The sequence below is a fragment of the Prionailurus viverrinus genome, chromosome B2 (genome assembly GCF_022837055.1).
Source record: "Prionailurus viverrinus isolate Anna chromosome B2, UM_Priviv_1.0, whole genome shotgun sequence".
Lineage (NCBI taxonomy): Eukaryota > Metazoa > Chordata > Mammalia > Carnivora > Felidae > Prionailurus > Prionailurus viverrinus.
In genome coordinates this window covers 54,548,037-54,568,897 of record NC_062565.1, presented here as the reverse complement: position 1 = coordinate 54,568,897, position 20,861 = coordinate 54,548,037, and the positions used below count along the sequence as shown (strand labels likewise).

Genomic DNA, 20,861 nt, shown 5'->3' with positions numbered 1-20,861 from the left:
CAAGCGGCTTTGACCACAGTTATCAATGAGAATTAATGTTCCCCATGAAATGGAAAGATTTAAATGAGGCCGACTTAGCAATGGCAATCAAAACCATAATGTTCTCAGATTGTAATTGCTTTTTATGAAGAGAGGCTAATTTGACATTTTTGCCCAGAAAATGAAGCTCAATATTGTTTGCATTGCAAGCTATAAATATATAAAGCTAATCTGGATCCTGACTCTCTTTCTCCCCCAGCGTGAAAGAATACCTACATTCTCATGAAAATTGAGTTTGATGTATTCATTTTGAAGTAGTATTTGAGGGGAAGTCGAGGTTTTTGTGTATCCACAGCACTAGTTACTTCTAACAAATGAAAGTGTTCTACGGTTGTTTCATTTATCACACATAAAAGAATCATCAATATACAGGTCAACCTTGTTAGTAAACAAAATGCAAACTAAATTCAGGTATTTAGTCTAATGTCTAATGTTAGAAAAAACAATGCTCGATTCTCGGAAGCTTTTAGTGAAATAGCCACATTTTAATTACTGAAGACAGTATAAATTGATGTAACTCTTATACCAAAAAAATTGGAAATATGTCAGGTCATGAAAATGTATATACCCTTTGACCTGGTAAATCCCACTGCTGGGAACTTATACAAAGAAAATCAAAAACAAAGAAAAAAGGAAAAAGCTCTCTGTATATAAATATGTTGCAGGAATAAGAAACAACCTGGAAACAACCTAAATGCCTAGTTAGGGGAATGGCTAAGTAAATTATACAACTATACGGAATAGAGGTTTTAAAGTTGACAATTAGCAGACTTTATAGCAGCATTTTTTTTAAAAAAAGGCAAGTTACAATACCACATTTCAATAATGAGTACAAATTGAGAGAAATGATGCATTTGGAAAAAGATGAAGTGGACATATAGTTGTTCACAGTGGTAAAATCAGGTGAATTCTCTCACACTTTATGCCATGTTTTCACACACAGGAAGAAATATATTCATATTATCAGATGCATAAATCTTAAGTCAAAATTGATTCAGATGTCCAAAAAAGGTGCTTTATGAAAAAGATGGAGGGAAAGCTTCTTATTTTGGGATCCCTTTTAAGCACACTTCTTAGTTAACAGTAGATGTGTAGTAAGTGTGTGTGCTGATTAAGTAAAGAATTTCTAGTCAACCAAATGCCCCATGTGCCCAAGTATCTCCACGCCAGATAAAGCCCAGGAAGGAAAATAATGCTTTTGCCCCAGGCTGAGCACTAACTCTCTCCTATATACTAAGTATTCAACCACAGAATAGTAAAAAAAATATATATTAGGTGCTAGATCCTAATACAAGACAAGAATTCAATCTAAAAATTTCTAGAAATATAATTAAAATACTTCTAGTTTAATTATGTTAATCACAAAACTGATGACACTGGGATATTTTCCTCATCTGAAATAATCAGTATCAAATGTTATGCCTAACATAAAGAACTAGTATTTAACCATTTTTACGTCATTATTTGTAAGTGCTCTTCTGTTTCAAAACTAATTAAATTTGCCTTCAGCATTTTGTTGCAGAGTTTTGGAACCAGCTCCTTTAGAATGCTCTAACAGCTTGATGGCCTTGTCAGAGTTTTCAATATTTCTAAGCAGAGTCTCTAATCTTCTCTTAATTTTCTTCTGATCTTCAAGAGCACAGCCAATCACTATGGACTGAAACTTCTGGTCAACAGGCCCAGATGGCACCTCAGATGAACAAGCACTGTACAGTGACATCAAGTGACTCTTGGCGTTTCCCAAATCATCCAGAAACTTACTGACCACCTCATCAATAATCCTGGTGGCATGCTTTAAGGATTCTTGCTGCTGGGGATTTCTAATAGTTTCTACTGAAACTTCAACGGTGAGCGTTCTTCCCATCAAACGGTTTGCCGTCAGATTTAATTCTTCTCTTTCTCCTGAACGTAGAAAGTTTAAAGTATCAATCAATATGAGATATAAATTTATTGATGTTGAGAACACAAAGGCATTCTTTTGTGGCTAAAACTATTTTCTGTAGTGCCTCTGCTATGAAATTTTTAGAGTAAAAGTTAAAACTATAGCACATAAGATTAACTATGTGTATTACAAAGAGAGGTTGCAGAATACCTTTCCCTGAAAGTCTTTATACATGGGATACCAGATGACTTCTCAAGTGGTCATGTTTGAAAAAGTTTGGGCGGGCATACATTTGTAACTGGGATGGAGATCAAGTCTTAACACAGAGTGAATAGTGAACATAACCAGGACTTTGTGCTGGGTAGACAAGAGATCAGATACGGTGGATCTCTCCATACGGATGTGCACGTAGGGGAAGAAAAAGAATTTTCCCTGTACCTTTCTGAGCTCTTGGCTGAGAAACGTTGTAATAAAAGCCAGATTCACAAGAAAAAAAACCCAGAAATTTATTAATATGTATACTTCAAATATACATAAGAGATTGCCAGGGAAACGGAGATGGTCTAACTCCCTGAGATGGTCTGAGCCACCACCTTAAAAACCATCTTCAGCTAAGGACTAAGATGTTGAGGGAGGTCTTTCCCTCCTTAGGGAGGTTACCAGGAAAAGCAGGATAAACCAGGCTAAGGCTGTTTTGCAGATGTAGTAGGTGCTTTCTGCATAGATAAGAGTGTCTTGTGACTTCTAGTCATCCTTCTTTCTGGTACACAGAGTTCCTTACAAATGGAACTTTCCTTTGTAAATTTAAACTTCCCTTACAAAAGAATGACTTCTACTCTGTTTTCAGAGCTTCTCCTGTGTCTGCAGTTTCTCAGAAATAATCAGCTTGAAAGAATTCTCATGCCAAGAGGTATACTTTTGGATGACATAGTCTGCACGTGTATCAGAATACAATGACCCAATTTTGGCTGACAAAAACTTAGCCACAGTAGTGGAGAAAAAGCTGGCCTCAGAATGAGACACTGGCTTCATCTTCTCCAGCCAAATTTAAGCAGGCTAGTAGTATAAGTCTTGGCCAGCACAGAGAGGCAATGGTGGGGAGAGGGGCGCTGGGTCAACATTTCATTATTTATATGAAAAACTCAGCAATCTTATGTGTGTTCTGTTCTGTGACTTACTTCCTAATTCATGGATCTTTGGCCAGGATGGGGAAAAGACTGGCTAGGTCTTAACCCCACTGTGCATGTCTAACATTTCAGGGCCTGGAGTTCGATGGCACATTCATAGTACCAGCTGCTGGCCTATTAGCTTGTCCTGGGAAGCACCAGGGCAACCAAATTAGGAAGACCCACTGCTAGTGAAAGGAAATTACAAGTACCCTGTTTCTCCATGGGCAGTCATGCTTTTCGTATGGAAACAATAGCACATTTTTACATTAATGGGGTTTTATCGGGTCCATAATTTATTTCCCCTGCATTTTCTCTCCTTCCTCTCTTTAAGTTATACCTCAACCCCTCCCTTTGTGTCTTCTCTGCTTTTATACTTCTATGGTCCAATAACTTCTGAGGAGCTGAAGTTAGAAGTGTGAGCCTGAGGTCAAAGCCACAGCCTTACTGCTCGGGGCTACCTCTTCTGCAGCTTAGAGGCCTTTTCTACCATTTCCAATCATGTCCCTGAGGTAGGGGGTGGGCCAGAAGGGTGACCTCTGGGTACGTGGCTCTTGTTGTAATAGACTGACAGCTGCAGCTGCTGTCTGCTGCTCACGGGAGATGCCAAAGCCAGGCGTGCTCATTCCTCAAGTCAAGCGAACATGGACCCATGTGTATCCCAAATCCCTTCACGGAGTGGAAAAGATGAGCTCCCTTCCATGGAAATGCTCTCACCATCGCTGATCTGCCTCATGTCCTGGCTATTCTGGATGCTGTGGATCATCTCCAGGAGGATTTCTTTCTCTTGCTCCACAGCAGTTGCCGCTTCTCTCAAAGCCTCCACCCTGTAGAAATTGGGAAAACAAAAGTTACCATATGGAAGTTTAGTTTTCCTCATCTCTATCATGTGCTCCAACTCAAGTTTCAAGATCACTAGGAGCACCTTTCAAAAATTCTTTATTCCTTTTTAAAAAGTTCTTTAACTTTTCTATTGTTTTAAATCCGCCTACCCCACTCCCATTTTCCTCCCTGCTTGTATGGCGACCATTCTGTTTAGTGTTTATCTATTTTGTACTTGTTCTTAACAAAACGTGTATTTGTGTTTTCACCTATTTTCAATTTATGTCTCACTCTGTTTCCCCTCAGCATTATTTTATTAAGAACCATCCAGCTTCCTATGTGAACATCTAGTCAGTAGCTTCTGATTGCTGCATATCATATACTTCATGCATATCCAGCTGGTTTTACATCCACTCTCCCAGTGGAGACACCCACCTTCCCCCTCACTTTCCATCACCACAAAAAATGCTTACACGAATACATGTTCCCTCATGGACTGAATGAGAATCTCCTTAGGATGTATCCTAGGGCAGGATTGCTGAGACAAGGGTACGATTGTTCTTCTGGAATGGCTATGCTAGACCACTGTTTGGAAGCAAGAATTCTTGTCCCCTCAAAGGTCCTTCTAGCTGGACCAAGAAATAAATTGACATGAGACAGATTAAGAGGAGAAAATCAAATATAACAGTGTACATTGGACGAAATTCCAAAGATGGTCAGGCAAAATGAGGTGTATACGTCATTCTGAATGAAGAAAGAGGGAGTAGGGGTCTGGGACTTCGGACAAAAGGAATATACTTCACAGGGTGAAAAGAAGATCAGATGCTTGGTAATTAGATGTTTGCCTTACCAAAAAGATGGGCCATTCAGATAAAATTTATCTCTGTTTATAACCCTTATTTTGGGAAAGACCCTTAATTTAGATTCTTCTGTGTGGTTAAGGAAGGGGTAAAAGTTTCTCTTGAGCCTGCAGGTTCTCAAGTGCCTTCAGCTCAAAATAACCCACATGCCAAAGTGGCACATTCTGGGGGGCCCTGTCCTGAACTCCTTGACAATATTCCCAGCAGCAAAGCAGAGGAATCCCTGTGTACCCAAAGCCCTACCAATACTCAGCATTTTCCAACTTTCTACTTGTTGCCAGTCTAGTAAGTGTGCAGTGATATGTTCGTACCTAACTTGCATGTCTGTCATTACTAATAATTTTGGACATCTCTTTGTATTCTTGTTAGCTTCTTCATAGCCTGTGCCTATTTTCACTTCATTTCATTTTCTTTTTCCCCCTCCCTCCCTCCCTTGTTTATCTTTTTTAAACAGGGGTTACTGTCCTCTTGTTGATTTGCATGTTCAAGCAATTAATCCCACGTTAGTTAAAGACATTATAATTATCTTCTCCCATTCTATCATACATGAATTTTGTCTGGGATATACTTCACCGAACAGACATTCTTACTTTGAAGTGATCAAATTGATCTTTTCTTGCTTTTCTTTTGCCTTATGGTTTATGCTTTTGAAGTTTTGCTTCAGGATCTTTCCATCCTAAGTCCTGAGATATTTTCCTATATTTTATTAACTTTATTGCTTTATCTTTCTCATATTTATGTTTTAGTCCATCTAGAATCCACCTTGTATGTGTTTAGGTAAGGATTTTGCTTTATTTTCTCCAAATAGTGAACCGGCTTCTCCAACATTCTATCCACCAAAAATCTACCTTTCCTCCAATGATTTATAGATTGTCTACTCTTAGAAATCTCTATTTCATTCACTAGTATATTTGTTCTTTTTTAATGTTTTTATTTATTTTTGAAGGAGAGAGACAGAGCATGAGCGGGGGAGGGGCAGAGAGAGAGGGAGACACAGAATCTGAAGCAGGCTCCAGGCTCTAAGCTGTCAGCACAGAGCCCGATGCAGGGCTCGAACTCACAAACTGTGAGATCATGACCTGAGCCGAAGTCGGATGCTTAACTGACTGAGCCACCCAGGTGCCCCTACTAGTATATTTGTTCTTACACCAACACCCATTTTTTAAAAAACAGCAACAGCCTGGTAATATGCCTTAATATTTGGCAGAACTAGTCCCCTAATCTTAAATATAACTTAGCTATTTAGACTTTTAATTCTCCATATTAACTCTAGAGTAAGTTTATCAGGTTTCTCAAAGAACTGAGATAAATTTGGCATCTTTAGCATACTGCCATTCTATCCAGAAGCATGATGTGTCTTTCCATCTATTCAGATCATCTTCTATCTTCTCTATTTTTATTTTTTTATTATATTTTTAAGATTTTATTTTTGGGGGGCATCTGGGTGGCTCAGTCAGTTAAGTGTCCTGTCTGACTCTTGATTTTTGGCTCAGGTTATGATCTCACAATTAGTGAGTCCGAGCCTGGCATCAGGTTCTGTGCTGCTGGTGCAGAGCTTGCTTGGGATTCTTGCTCTGCTCAACATGTTCTCTCTCTCTGTCTCTCAAAAAAATAAACTAAAAAAAAAAGGATTTTATTATTTTAAGTAATCCCCGCACCCAATGAGAGGCTTGAACTCACGACCCTGAGATCAAGAGTCACATACTCAATTGACTGAGCCAGCCAGGCACCCCTCTTTTATATTCTTAGAGTTTTGAAGTATTCTTTTAAAAATTTTTAAATATATTTTTAAAGCTTATTTATTTTGAGAGAGAGAGACAGAGAACATGAGCAGGGGAGGGTCAGAGAGACAGGGAGAGAGAGGATCCCAAGCAGGTTCCACACTGTCAGTGCAAATCCTGATTTGGGGCTTTAACTCACAAATCATGACACCATGACCCGAGCCGAAACCAAGAGTCGGACACTTAACCAACTGAGCCACCCAGGTACCCTGAGTTTTGAAGTATTCTTAATGGTAGTCTTTGTGGACTCTTCTGAGTGCTTTGATCCTTTGAGGATACTGTTGTTATTGTGAATATTTTAAATTATAATTTCTTGCTGGTTATTGCTGGTTGGAGAAATGCTGCTTTTAGAAGGTTCATCTTGTACTTGGTAACTGATTTATTTATTAATTTTAATAATTTATCGTTTGATTCAGTGATTCGTCTAGATTGGTGGGCATATCATCTGCACAAAATGACAGTTTTAATCTCTTCCTTTTCAATCCTATCAGCTCCTATTTTAATTTATTTTTAGTATTGACTAAAGTCCTCTGTTACTTTATTAAGCAGTGGTGATTAGACAGGGCACCTGTGTCTTTTCCTGAATTTAAAGGAAATGCCTGTTTAGGTTTTTGGTATAAAGACCAGATCGAGCTATAGAAGCACTACTTTTCCTAATTCCCTTGAGTATAAATAAATACACATGTGCTCTTATTACACATACACATGAACACACCCAGTCACCAAAGAACAAGACTGTGGAATTATGAGAACAGAAAAAAAGAAAATCTTGTATGTTTAGGGTGGTTTGTTTTCAGGGCAATTTCTTGCTATACGTTATCCTATAACTAAGTAAGTTGCCATTTCTGCAAAATGAACAGTGACAGACTTAGATCCTCGGTATTCAGATGGCCTGAGAATCATGAGATCATGAAGATCTAATCTTGATTGCTGCCTTAAGTGGGCACAGAAGGAACAACTTCACTAATGTTTGAACACATGTCCACTCCATATAAGGCTTCCCCTACTCACCCTAACCACACATTTGCCTTTTCCCCAACAGCCATCCACCTGTTAGACCCCAAAATAGCACTGATAGACTATAAAGTCACACGGTCTCTTCGTTCATCAAGATACTAAATATATATTGAACTTTGTGTTCATAAGAGCCAGAAAAACAAAGAGCTGGTAAGAATCTTATGTGACAAATGTGGCTGGAAAGCACAATAAAACCAATATTCTATAAAACAGCAATAATGCCAACAGCAGGCCCACTTCCAGCACCATTCATTGCGTACTTCAATATTTTACATTAGCAAACTCTCAGGCAGATAACCTAGGGCCCAGTACATAGAAGAGAGATTGAGTAGGCACTAATATGAAATATTTATGCGAAAAACACAAACCATGACTATACTGTTTAAATGACACAGATGAATCATGTGATTAGTAAATGAGAAGATGCTGAAAGAAGAGATTAATTTTTCAACACTCTTTGAGTTTGTACTCAAATGCACAATGATAGAGAATTAAATGTTACTCTAAAAAGGAAAGCTTCATTTACATCAAGTTATGACAGTAAGTTCATGGAATTGTTAACAAGAAATTGGTTTAAGAGGAGATGCTCTAGAAAAAAACCCCATAAATATAAGGAAGATATTTTGTCATTAAATGAGACCAAATGCAGAAGAAATTATTGTTAATGTTTATTTATTTTTGAAGACAGCGAGCGAGAGAGCGAGCGTGAGCTGGTGAGGGGCAGACAGAGAGGAAGACAGATAGGCTCCGTGCTGTTAGCATACAGCCTGACATGGGGCTCAAACCCATGGGCCATGAGATCATGACCTGACTCAAAGTCAGACCTTTAACTGACTGAGCCACTCAGACGCCCCAAATACAGAAGACACTAGATGGAACTTTTAAGGGTTGTGGGGTTTTTTGTTGTTGTTGTTGTTTTGTTTTTGTTTTTCTCCCCAAGGCTAGAAATTGCCAGGGCATTTTCCCTGTGATAAACAGACTTCACTTTTAATGGAACCTCTCATACACATTTTTATGTATACTTTTTTCATTTCATAGCAAAGGTAAAATGCATTCTTTAGAATGTAAACATTTCAAGGTTTTTTTGTTTGTTTGTTTGTTTGTTTTGGCACCATCGACCTTTCATGTGCAGTTCCCTATAGCTGAACCTAGACCTCTACTTAAATTTATGTAAGTAATATTTGCACTGTTTGTCAGCTGAGATCCTTAAATTCATCTCACATATAAATCTTTCTGTCTACAACCCTTCCATTTAGTTCTAGAAAATTGTTAGTCATAGTATCTTCGAATATTCCCTGTCCTCCATGCTATTATTTTCCTCCGGGACTCTGGTTAGACAAGTGTTGGACCACCTCACTTTACCCTTCAAGTTTTTAAACATCATTTGACAATACTTCTCTTGGCGGAGAAGGGTGGTTCTGTTTTTATTAACAGATCCTAGAAGAGCTACATGTCCAAAATTGGGAAAGAAATCCTCATACCATGGCTGGCCTGGGTTGTACTCCTGGAAAACTCTGCATAAAATCGCAACTAAGCAGGCTTAACACAAAGAAATTTTAGCCAGAAATTCTTAGGAGGGCGAAACTTGAAGTGCCCACATCCTCCACTAGTATTCGGGTCTCCTGAACCTCACACATCTCTGCAGCCTAGGTAGCACTTGTGAGGCCTGACAGCGACTTCACCAGACTGAGGCTACTGTGGGTATGTCCACTAACACAGCATTCAGTGAAGCCACAATGGCTTTTCAGTCACACTGTTCAAACCGGCACCGCCGATTACTGGCTGTGTAACCTAAGTTCTCTTTGCCTCAATTTCTTCATTTATGAAATAGGGATAATGAGATGGTGGTTGTGACTGAATGAAGTAAAGCAGGTAAAGAGTTTAACACAGTTGACTGACAGCACTGACTACAACAATTATGTTTATGAGTTACTACATGTCATGTGTCTAGAATTGGTGCTGGTAAACATTAGCTTCATGCTATTTATTACACACTTACCATTATGGACTCAGGCTTATAAATACCAAGAACTTGTGCTTTCATACAAAGGAAGAGAAATGGCAAATGCTCCTATCATGAATTTAGTTGAAATAAATAATTTCTAAAATAGGTTCTTAAAATCATAGTCCATCTCTTATTAAATACTCATATCCAAGAAACAAGTGTTGGTAAGGATGTGGAGAAAAAGGAACCCTTGTGCACCGTTGGCAGGAATGCAAACTGGTGCACACACTGGAAAACAGTATGGAGGTTCCTCAAAAAATCAAAAATGGAATTACCCTATGATCCAGTAATCACACTACTGGGTATTTACCAAAAGAGTACAAAAATGCTGACTTGAAAGGTCATATGCACTGTTACGTTCATTGCAGCATTATTTATAATAGCCTAATTGTGGAAGTAGCCCTAGTGTGCATCAATAGATAAATGAATAAAGCAGATGTGTATATACATACGCACACATATGCACATACATAATGGAATATTATTCAGCCATAAAAAAGAATGAAATCTTGCCATTTGCAACAACACGGGTGGAGCTAGAGTGTATAAGGCTAAGCGAAGTCAGTCAGAGGAAGACAAATAACATATGATTCTATTCATATGTGAAATTTAAGAAACAAAACAAATGAACAAAGGGAAAAAAAAAAAGAGAGACAAACAATAAAACAAGATCCTTAATTATAGAGAACAAATTGGCAGTTACCAGAGGGAGGGAGTGAGTGGGATGGGTAAAATAGGTGAAGGGGATTAAGAGAAAACTTATCTTTTTTTTTCTTTTTTTTTAATGTTCATTTTTGAGAGAGAGACAGAGCGTGAGTGGGGGAGGGGCAGAGAGAGAGGGAGACACAGAATCTGAAGCAGGCTCCAGGCTCTGAGCCTGACGTGGAGCTCGAAACCCACAAACCCTGAGTCAAAGTCAGATGCTTAACCAACTGAGCCACCCAGGTGCTGCTTAAAGATTTTATTTTTAAGTAATCTCTACACCCAATGTGGGGCTCAATCAAGAGTCACATGCTCTACTGAGCCAGCCAGGTGCCCCAAGAGTACACTTACCTTGATGAGCTCTGAGTAATGTATAGACTTGCTGAATCAGGGCACCTGGGTGGCTCAGTTGGTTAAGCGGCTGACTCTTCAGCTCAGGTCTTGATCTCACGGTTCGTGAGTTTGAGCCCCTCCTCGGACTCTGTGCTGACAGTGTGGGGCCTGCTTGGGATTCGGTCTCCCTCTCTCTTTGCCCCTCCCCCATTTGCTCTCTCTCTCAAATAAACTTAAAAAAATATATATACTTAAAAAAAAATAAGAATGGCTGCATCACTATATTGCACACCTAAAACTAATATAACACTGTATGTTAACTATATTGGAATTAAAATAAAAAATAAAAATTAAAAAAATACCCTTGTATATAAAGAATGCTACAAGGATTACTTATATTCTAGGCAGTGTAAGATTTTGAGTGAGTTTTCCTAATCATCACCAAAATATGAAAATACACTCACCACTGCAACCCTGCAGTGTGAAGACGGAACTGGTGCTTAGGAGCCTCTCATTAGTACTGCAGCCTTAGGCAAGCCACTCAATCCCTCTGGACTTGGGTTCCCTCATTTCTAAAAGAGATAACATTCTTGTGCCCTCCTCTGCCTCAAAGGGTTTTGTAAGGTTCAAATGACAATGTATATGAGAAGCACTCTTTTAAATTATAGGTTGTTGTTCAATATTAACTCTGAGGCCACTTGTTTTGTGACTCGTGGGACACTGGCACACCCTAAGAAACTTCAAGCAACAGGAAACTTTCAGCCAAATGATCCATATCACTCCCAGCCCCAACCCTTCATTCTCTGGCTGTCGGGTAAGTCACTGGGCAGGGGAAGGACCTACAACGTGACCAGTTTTGGGAAATTTGTGAACAATCTTGCAGTCCTATCATTTTCCCCTCTGCCACTCTCCACAACCCATATCTCAAACATCTTCATTACCATCGAGAGCCTTCTAGGAGCCACTCAATACTTGGCATCAGTAGGTGTTCAGTATTTACTGTATTCAACACCAATTTAAATGTAATTTTGGGGGCACCTGTCTGGCTCAATTGGTGGAGTGTGTGAATCCTGATCTTGGGGTTGTAAATTCAAGCCCCATGATGGGTGTAGAGATTACTTAAAAATAAAATCTTTAAAAAAAAAGGGATTTTTCACTTCTTTCAGTAAAGTCATATATTCATCCATATACTATTCCTCCATTTTGAAATACTGTAAGCAGCAAGAGTTAGGGGTCCCTGGGCAAAGAAAGACAGACATAGCTTTCTTGATGTAAGAGAAGTCATTTTAGGCCCCAAACCATCTTGTGAAAGAATGTGAGAACAGCCACCATCAGGCCAGGAGATAGTCTAATCAGAGTCAGAAAGCAAAGACTGACCTGATGCACACTCCTGAGTTATCTCTACAGGATTTAAACCCCTTTGAGTACTCAGATCCCAGACCAACTGATGCCAGGGAACAGATGCTGCTGACCCTTTGCAGCCCCTGTGACTTTGACTTGGAATCAGTCACCCCATTGCCATGCTGTATTCCCCACTGTGCAAGCCTCTTCCTGAATATGTATGCACCCTTAGCTTAAAACTCCCCCAAAAACTGTCCCAGTGTTGTTCTGGGACACACTGCTTGGGAAAGATCCCCCATGTTCTCCTTCACTTGCTGCAAGTAAAACCCTTCCTTTTCCTATTCTTTGGCTTGGTTGTATCTTTTGGCTTGACACCCACCAAGAGGCAAACCCAGCTTCAGGTAACAGTAAGACACATCTAACTTTAAGAGAATTCAGGCATGAATTATTAAGCTCTATTGCCAGTCTTCCTGGGTTCTGGCTGGGGGACCCTGGACAAGTCATGTATCTTCCTAAGCCTCAATTTCCCATGTGGAGAATGGAGGTAATAGTAACTTCCACAAATGAATGGGCCCTGGTATACAGAGTCAGTGCTCATTTAACGAATCATTGTTAGCATGTATTATTCATAAATTACAGTGACTTAAAAAAAAATAACAATAATAAGCAAGGTGTCTTGAGCCACTGATGAATGTAAAAGTCAGATGCCATTTAGAATTGGTCAAAAAACTGGGAGAGAAAGGAATCACCTTTTCAGGAGGAAGCAAAAAAGGAGATGAGATGGAGTCACGGAAGAAAGGCCAGTGTCATGGTAAAGTATTAGAAACAAATGGAATTCCTTTAATTTGTAGAATGCTGCCAAACATTTTAAAGCATTTAAAAACTCACATACGCCACCAGTTCATACTCTAGCTCATAAAGCATTCAGCAAATTGTTTTCAGTTTCATATGGAAGACATTTTACCACAAATGACACAATTAGTATGGCTGGGGAACAGTAAATGCAAGCTTCTAAGTACAAACTACAGTGATTTATTCTACCTAAAACACTGCCTTATGAGTCATCCTTAATATAAAATTAAACTATTAGAGCAAAATTACCTTGAATATGTTTTCTTTTACAAATAGATCTAGGCATGAGGCTAGTTTTTAATAGTGCGGTGCTCTGTGACACTGCTCATGTGGTTTCAAAGGAACTTTAAAGCATCAGCATTTGCATTTTTATTTTCACTACCTTCTAAAATACTTCCTTAGATCAGTATTACTTTTTATTTTAAGGAAGAACCAAAGCTTACAAAAGGCTAAAATTACTAGGTAAGACCTTAAAATGAGTAATTAGCACATTTTAATCAGTCTTTCTTCCTCAGCTCAAGGGTTAATTAAACAAGTTATAATGTAATCACTTGTATACAGTACTCAATTCACATTAATCAAACATTAAGAATGTACTAATACTCAGAACAGAGGCTTTCCTTTAAAGATAAGTACTTGCCTGCTTTTCCACCTACCACACACGAGGTGTTAAGTCAAGTTTGAGGAGAATGACTCAGCTTGAAGAAGGGAAGGGCAAAATCCTCCTCATTCCTTTCAGGAAAAATCGTTTCTGACCGGGAGGGAGAGAGCCCTGAAATAGTTAAGAACTTGCCCTCAAAGTTCTAAATACCTGGGGAGATGCGGGAGTTACTTGTTTTTTTGTTTTGTTTTGTTTTGTTTTGTTTTGTTTTCAGTGTCTTCATTTCCTCATCTTTTTTTCATTTATTTTTATGTTTACAATTTTATTTAAATCCAAGTTAGTTAACATACAGTGTAATAATGGTTTCAGGAGGATGTGGGGAGTTACTTGTAGCGCTGCCACATAAAAAGAAGTATTATTCTTCAGAGGGGCATTAAGTAGCTTGAAGCTACTGATCAGTCTTGTTCCACTTTCTCCGGGGGCTGAATGCGTCAAGCTCAACCATGGGGAAGCCTTAGTTTTCTTTTGTTCCATTTGTCTCATTCTGAGCCGAACTCTAGAATGTGGTTTTGGCTCTGATTTCCCTATGTGTTGCCATCCATGAAATCATCCTGGAAGGAGAATTTCTCATCTTTTGACTCTTTTCTCAGGATAATAATAATAATTGCCTCAACTGCTGAGATATACTGTGGTTATGAATGCACTTTGTTGGCAAATAGACACCCCTTCTTATTTTGGTATATAAATCCAGGGAGATAAAGACATACATGCACTGCTTCCTAAAATTTTTGGCTTACATACTTCTTTGCTCCTCCAGAACCTGGTGAGAACTATAGAAAAAAAATTCGGTGTAGTTTCAGGGGCTGCAGAGCCTTAATAAGATTTTCATTTAACTACATCTGCACACAATTGTCACAGTAACTTTGGTGACATAAACGTTTACAAGAAGTACATAAAAGTTTTAATACACTAAGGGAAACAAGTATTTCCAAAATTTATTATAAATTACTTAGAGATTGCACATAAGCGTAACTCTGTATTACTTAATAAAATCTTATTCAGTTGAGAAGGAAAAAAAACGGGTGACTATCTTATGCTTTTGGGCCAATGATTAGCACTTTCAAGAAGGGGTCAGTCAGTACAGTCAATGTCTTCTACGGAAGGAGGTACACAAATACTGTGAAACTAACGGAAAGGCTGCATGCAGGGTTAGGAGGAAAACGAAAGCTGCAGGGTCTTATTACACCAAGTACCCAGCCATTGTTCTCCCCGCAGCCCCTCATTTGTCCTACTCCTCCCTACTCCTTGCTATCAGACGGGTCCCTGGATTTTTAGGTTTTTTGCTCTGCTGGGTTTTGGAGCAAAGAAACTGATCACTCACCAGTAAACTGCTGCCGCTCTTAAAAATGAATAATAGGAAAAGAGCAAGTTAAAAAACACTTGGGAAGACCACACACTGGCACTCAGAAGGTTCTAGAAGTTCTGTAGACACGGGGTGTCACAGTCTGTAATCTCAAATAACGCCACTCTAACTTTTACCTTCTCTGGTTTTTCTCCGTTCCCAAACGCTCAGGTCTGTTAACGAGAACGTGGCCACCAATAATGCGCTCACAGGTTCTTAAATCGCATGCGTTCTCTCTCCGACGGAGAGGAAAATCCACCAAGGGCAAGAGAAAACTGCACCATCCCCATGAAGAACAAATCTCAAGCAAGCAACTTCTGTGGCCGCAGCCTGCCCCGGGACCGTGCCGGACCGGCCCGCAGCGCACGGCCTCCGCCCGCAGACCGCCCCGCCGCTCACCTGAGCTCCAGCTGGTCCAGGCTCTCCAGCAGGCGGCTGGAGCGGTCGGCCATGGAGGAGGAGCGGCAGAAGCGCCCCTCGTTGGCTTTCGCGTTGATCTTCGCCTGAGCCATCTGAACCTCCGAGGCGGGGCGGCCAAGAGGTCACCGGCCTCTCCGGCGGCGGCGAGTGGAGAGTCCCGCGGCCGCAGGCGTCGCCGTCACCGCGCGGGGCGCCCGCCTCCCTCTGACGCCCGCGGGGGGCGGCCCGGGAGGATGCGCCGACACCGCCGCCGCCGCGTGGCCAAACAAGGGCAGGCGCGCCGCCCGCCGGGCTCAGGGCTACGGTCCCCGGCGGGGAGCGACTGCGGCTGCGGGAGGGAGCTCGCTGGCCACGGGGCCTCGAGGGTGGGCAGCCAGGGCCCGGGGCCGGAGGAGCGGCCTCCGAGGCACCTGGAGGGGCTGACGAAGGAAGGGGAGGACCTAACTCGATCGCCCCTTCTTGCTCTCCAGACCTGGAAACAACCGAAACCCCAGAGGAGGCTCACAGAACAGCCCTCTACCCCTACCTCTGGGCGCCCCCGACTTTGTGCAGCCTGGATGTAGCCAATTCCCCACAAGCCAAGGTACCTAATGGTAGGCTGTGGATATTACCCAGTGATGGCTTCGCTTAGTTTCTCCCAGCTCTCCTAATTCACGCCCAAACCAAAACCATTAAAATCCTTTGATATGGGGAGAAAAGGTTCCTTTGTGGCACCGATGGCATCTAAGTTCGGCTCCTTGGCAGTCTGTACTTGCCCGACCCTGTCTCAACATTTCCTTTCCTGAGGTGGAATAAATGAAAGCCTGGATAAAACCACTGAAGCTTACAGAGGGGGGGAGAAAAAGGAAAGAAAGAAAAAGCTACCCCATCTTTCTTTGTCTTTCACATCCAATTGATTTAAATCTGTTAAAAAGATACGGCAAGTCACTAGGGCAGACACTATAAAGGTCAGTGAAAGAACAGGACAGGGAATACAAAGATTTATGTACTTAAAAACTTGTGCTTTGCTCCCATCTCATTATAGCTGTCCGCCTCATATTGCAAGGATGAGAATATATATACAGGGCACATTAAATGATAGATAATAACAGTTTAAAGCTGAATTACCACCTTTAATCTGAGATCAAAGACATTTAAATACCTGAACAGAGAGGAGTGCTGTAAGTCTGGATTCCAGTTCCCTCTGAACTCCATCTAAATACTAATAAACTATTGGTGTAGGGGATTATTTGACCTCATTAAATATATTTTGCCATTATCATGACACAAACTTGGAATCCAAAGAGATGTTGTGAATGGTTTCAAAGTATATCATGGAAGTTTAGAATCATCTTGGACTCTCTCTCTCTCTCCTATCCTGTAGATCCAATCCATCAGTAAATCCCCTCCCCTTTATTTTTAGAATGTACTGATTCTTCTCTCCAATTGCACTGCTACCACGGTGGTCCCAGCCACCATCAGTTCTCACCTGGATTACTCCCAACACCTGGTCTTACTTCTCCTCTTGCCTCTGGTGTATATTCTCAATACAGTAATTACAGTAACCCTTCTAAAGAAGGCAGATCACACCATTAATTCTCAGAAACAGGATCTTTCCCTTCTTTATTTTTCCTTCTTTAGTTACCACCATTGGATACACTTGTTTATGATAATGTATAACACTCTATCCAACCCTCTCTTCACCAGTTATGCAAATCATAAAGGAGTGTGGGCTTTGCTTTGCTCACTGGTATATCCCAGTGCTTAGAACAGTCAGTGGCACATGGTAAGTACTCAACAAATACTGTGTGAGGGAATGCATGAAATAAAAATAAATTAATGATGTAATGAAGATAAGCATCTTTGTCAATGTCAGAAACATATTTACTTTTGTTTTTTTAATCACTTTTGATAATAATACATATAATTTTCTGTAATACCATCTAATTACCTCTCCTCTTTGTGTCTAAATTAAGTTCAAATTATGAAGTAATTAAAAAATGATTTTTTAATTGCTTAACAAGTAGAAATATAATCAGTGACAATTATTAAATAAAATATTGAACGACCCAATTATCTTTTTTTAATGGTCATGATTAAATATCCCTTTACTGTCATATAAAAAATTTCATTTATTCTTTACCATACACACCACAAAAACTTCTTAACAGAACATCTGTGTGTGGCACCTCTGGCAGAGAGGTGTTGATTTCTCTTTCCCACATCTGCTTCAGCACTCTTCTTTCTGGATCATCCTTTGTGCTCCTCACTATTGAGCAAGCTCCTGGAAAGCTCTTTAAGGTCCAGCTCATGACTACCTCCTAAAGCCTTGCTTGATGACTTTAACATACAAATGAAAAGTACAATATGGTCATTTTGGAAAAATGGTAAATTCTCAACCTACATGTCTACTTAAAAAAAATAAAAGCAGGTAGGACAGAACTGACATCTTAAGAAATAAAAACACAAATTGTTTCCAATGTGGATTGGAAAGACTATAGTAAACAAAAACAAGCAGTAATTGTATTTTACACTAAAATATCTAGTTGCAAAGAAGAAAATTTTAGCGATGATTTTTTTTTGTCTTAAAGAAAAAATTTATATTTATAGAAAATGTTAAGTTTTGTATGGAATTACTACTCAAAATTTTTAGGAAAGACATTTCTGGTCATGAAGCATATACACAAAGATACTGTGATAAGCCCTTCTTAGTCTTCTAATTATGTTTTTTATTATTCACAATGGAGCCTGAACATTTAAAAATTAAATGGGTAATATGAAATGTTGGAGACTGACAATTTAATGATTAATTAAAATGAAGACACTTACAATGAAATAAAAATTTTAAAGGGTTAATTAAGGAAGATTACTCCTGAGTAGACCTTTAACATTATTTTTTGAAGATTATGTTTACACAAATATATATAGAAAAAGACTAATATTATTAAAAATACATTTAATTCTATGCAAACATTTTGACATCATTCCCTTTAAATAGTAGATAATACAAGTCACATGATAGTCTAAGCAGGTAAAAGGAATGGAAAGGTTTCTTTTTAATAATTTCAAAGAAATTAGGGTTTGTCTTTTTTTTTAAATTCTACAATGTGCTGCCCCAGTTAAAGTAGGAATATACATCTGAGTGAAACCCACAAAGAACACTGCTGGTAAAAATTTTAATCTGTTTCCATGATCAGTTTTCATTACTCTCTTCTAATAATCATAAACAAAGATCTCAATGGTATTCTATACTAGTGCCACATAAGAAATGGAATTTACAGGAAAACTGATCTATGACAGCTTTATTTATATTCATTTTCACTCTAAAAAAATAAACTAGAATCATTGTACAGTACAAATAAAATTGAAGCACTAATGCTATTTGGGAAACATATAAACAATAGTCGAGGGCTTCTCTATTTTTTAATTCTTTTAACCTAAATATATAAATTCAAAGTTGACTGGAAAACTGTGATAACTATATTAGAATACATGATTTATATTTGCATTAACATGTATTCTACTCCTCTGTACATTTTTGCAAAATAGCACAAAAATACAAAGCAAGTATCAGATGCAAAAGCAAAAAAAGCGTGTTTCCAAATACATTTGTACTAACAGATTTCTGGTCTCCTTTAGAAAACAAACTCAAGAATTCATTATTCTGAGTCTCTTCAAGGCCACTTGATGTTGTGTGGTAATATCTTTATAATTACATTTCCTCAAGACTTCTTCTAATAGCTTCTTCTAATTCCACATCTGCATTAAAAGACAGAATTTTAATATTTAGGGCAGAAAATAAATACATGCTTTATATAGATCTCATCAACAACACTTGGGATGATTTGACAGTTTCTTCATAAAATTTGAGTATTTCAAAACAATAAGAATCTGGATATAGTCTCAGGCTGAATTGTAATAAATATGAGCTTAATAAGGAACTTGCAAGTTATTTCCATTTAGGGACATGGAAAGTCAACAACCTTCTAGAATCACTTGAGGCAATGCATATAAAAGTTGATATAGGCAAAACCACGAAATGCCAAAATCTCAAAGAGATTAAATATTTAGTTTGCAGTGCCTGGGTGGCTCAGTAGGTTAAGTGTCCAACTTCGGCTCAGGTCATGATCTCACACTTTGTGGGTCCGAGCCTCACAATGGGCTCTGTGCTGACAGCTCGGAGCCTGGAGCCTGGAGCCTGCTTTTGGATTCTCTCTCTCTCTCTGCCTCTTGCCTGCTTGTGCTCTCTCTCTCTCAAACGTAAACAAACATTAAGGAAAAAAAAAAAAAAAAGCTACAGGCTAGTGTATAATGTGTGTTAAGTTAAAGCTAGATTCTAGGTCAGGGAGTTGCCCTAAGATGAATTCAAAGGGATGAGGAAATACAAAGAAAACCCAAGTTGTTTCCTAGCAAAGAAAAACAAGGTGACAACACTTATAAAAAATATGAAAACTTATTATAAAGTTATAGTAATTAAGAGTGTGGCCCAGTTTCTAGAAGATAATTCAAGGGGACAGCGTCAAGACCTTAGTGTAGGGAAATATTTATTAAACAGAATTTAAAAAAATATTATGGAAAACTACGGTAATTTGGAATGTATTAAAATTACTTTTATTCATTAAAAGACACCATTAAATGAGGAGCATGGGTGGCTAAATCAATTAAATGTCGACTCTTGATTTTGGCTCAGGTCATGATCTCATGGTTTGTGGGTTTGAGCCCCACGTCTGGCTCTGTGCTGACGGTATGGAGCCTGCTTGGGGTTCTCTCTCTCTCCCTCCCTCCCTCTCTCTCTCAAAATACATAAACATTAAAAAAAAAAGACACAATTAAATGAGTAAAAAGGCAAGACATACAGTGGGAGAAAATATTTACAATACATGGAACTTGTACCCAGAAAGTATTAAAAAATTTTCAACCCTGAACAATCAATAAAATCCACAAGAAAACTGTTAAGAAATTTGAAAAAGCACAAAAGATTATGTCAAAATGGTCAATAACCTTATTCATCAGAAAAATGTAAATTAAAACTACCAAGAAATAACAGTATATATTCATCACTAGCTAAAATTAAAGAGATCAAATAATTTAAATGATTAGTGAAAATGTACATCAATGGGAACTCACATATGCAACACAGGACAAAAGAAAGTGGCACAACCACTTTGGAAAAACAATTTGGCATTACCTTCTGAAGTTGAACACAAGCAATCCCACTCCTAGGTATATATTCCCAGAAATGCACACATATGTGTATTAAAAGACATGTATGGGGGCGCCTGGGTGGCTCAGTCGGTTAAGCGTCCGACTTTGGCTCAGGTCACGATCTTGCGGTCCATGAGTTCGAGCCCCCGCGTCGGGCTCTGTGCTGACTGCTCAGAGCCTGGAGCCTGTTTCAGATTCTGTGTCTCCCTCTCTCTCTGACCCTCCCCTGTTCATGCTCTGTGTCTCTCTGTCTCAAAAATAAATTAACGTTAAAAAAAAAATTAAAAAAAATAAAAGACATGTATGAGAACATTCACAGTAGTATTACTTGCAACAGACAAAAAGTACAAAGCAAATGTCTATAAATAGGTGAATTGAGATATATATGTAAAATAGAATATTATTCAGATATTAGGAATGTACAAACAAAAGCTACATGCTAACACCTGGATTA

At 39.0% G+C, this 20,861-nt stretch overlaps 2 protein-coding genes across 4 annotated transcripts in view; both read right to left on the bottom strand.

Annotated features, from left to right (window-relative positions):
• Positions 1-503: 503 nt before the first annotated feature.
• BAG2 (BAG cochaperone 2) lies at positions 504-15,395 on the bottom strand. The gene is made up of 3 exons (XM_047860134.1): positions 15,203-15,395; positions 3,805-3,914; positions 504-1,941 (listed from the first exon to the last, which is right to left on the bottom strand). Exons 1-3 carry the CDS (start codon positions 15,313-15,315, stop codon positions 1,529-1,531), a joined length of 636 nt encoding a protein of 211 aa, XP_047716090.1. The 5' UTR covers positions 15,316-15,395; the 3' UTR covers positions 504-1,528.
• Positions 15,396-16,798: 1,403 nt separating this feature from the next.
• The window catches only part of ZNF451 (zinc finger protein 451), an 88,631-nt gene continuing 84,568 nt past the window's right edge, over positions 16,799-20,861 (bottom strand). For all 3 annotated transcript variants that reach the window (XM_047858186.1, XM_047858188.1, XM_047858187.1), the window contains one exon: positions 16,799-18,961. In XM_047858186.1, the coding sequence (XP_047714142.1) occupies positions 18,915-18,961 (47 nt within the window). In that variant the 3' untranslated portion in view covers positions 16,799-18,914. The remainder of the gene's footprint in view (positions 18,962-20,861) is intronic.

Excerpts from the sequence above, each read along its gene's own strand:
- BAG2 (XM_047860134.1), bottom strand. The coding sequence starts at position 15,315 with ATGGCTCAGGCGAAGATCAACGCGAAAGCCAACGAGGGGCGCTTCTGC. Across the intron at positions 3,915-15,202 it reads CTGGACCAGCTGGAGCTCAG|GGTGGAGGCTTTGAGAGAAG; the intron begins GTGAGCGGCGGG and ends CAATTTCTACAG. Across the intron at positions 1,942-3,804 it reads CATGAGGCAGATCAGCGATG|GAGAAAGAGAAGAATTAAAT; the intron begins GTGAGAGCATTT and ends TTCTACGTTCAG.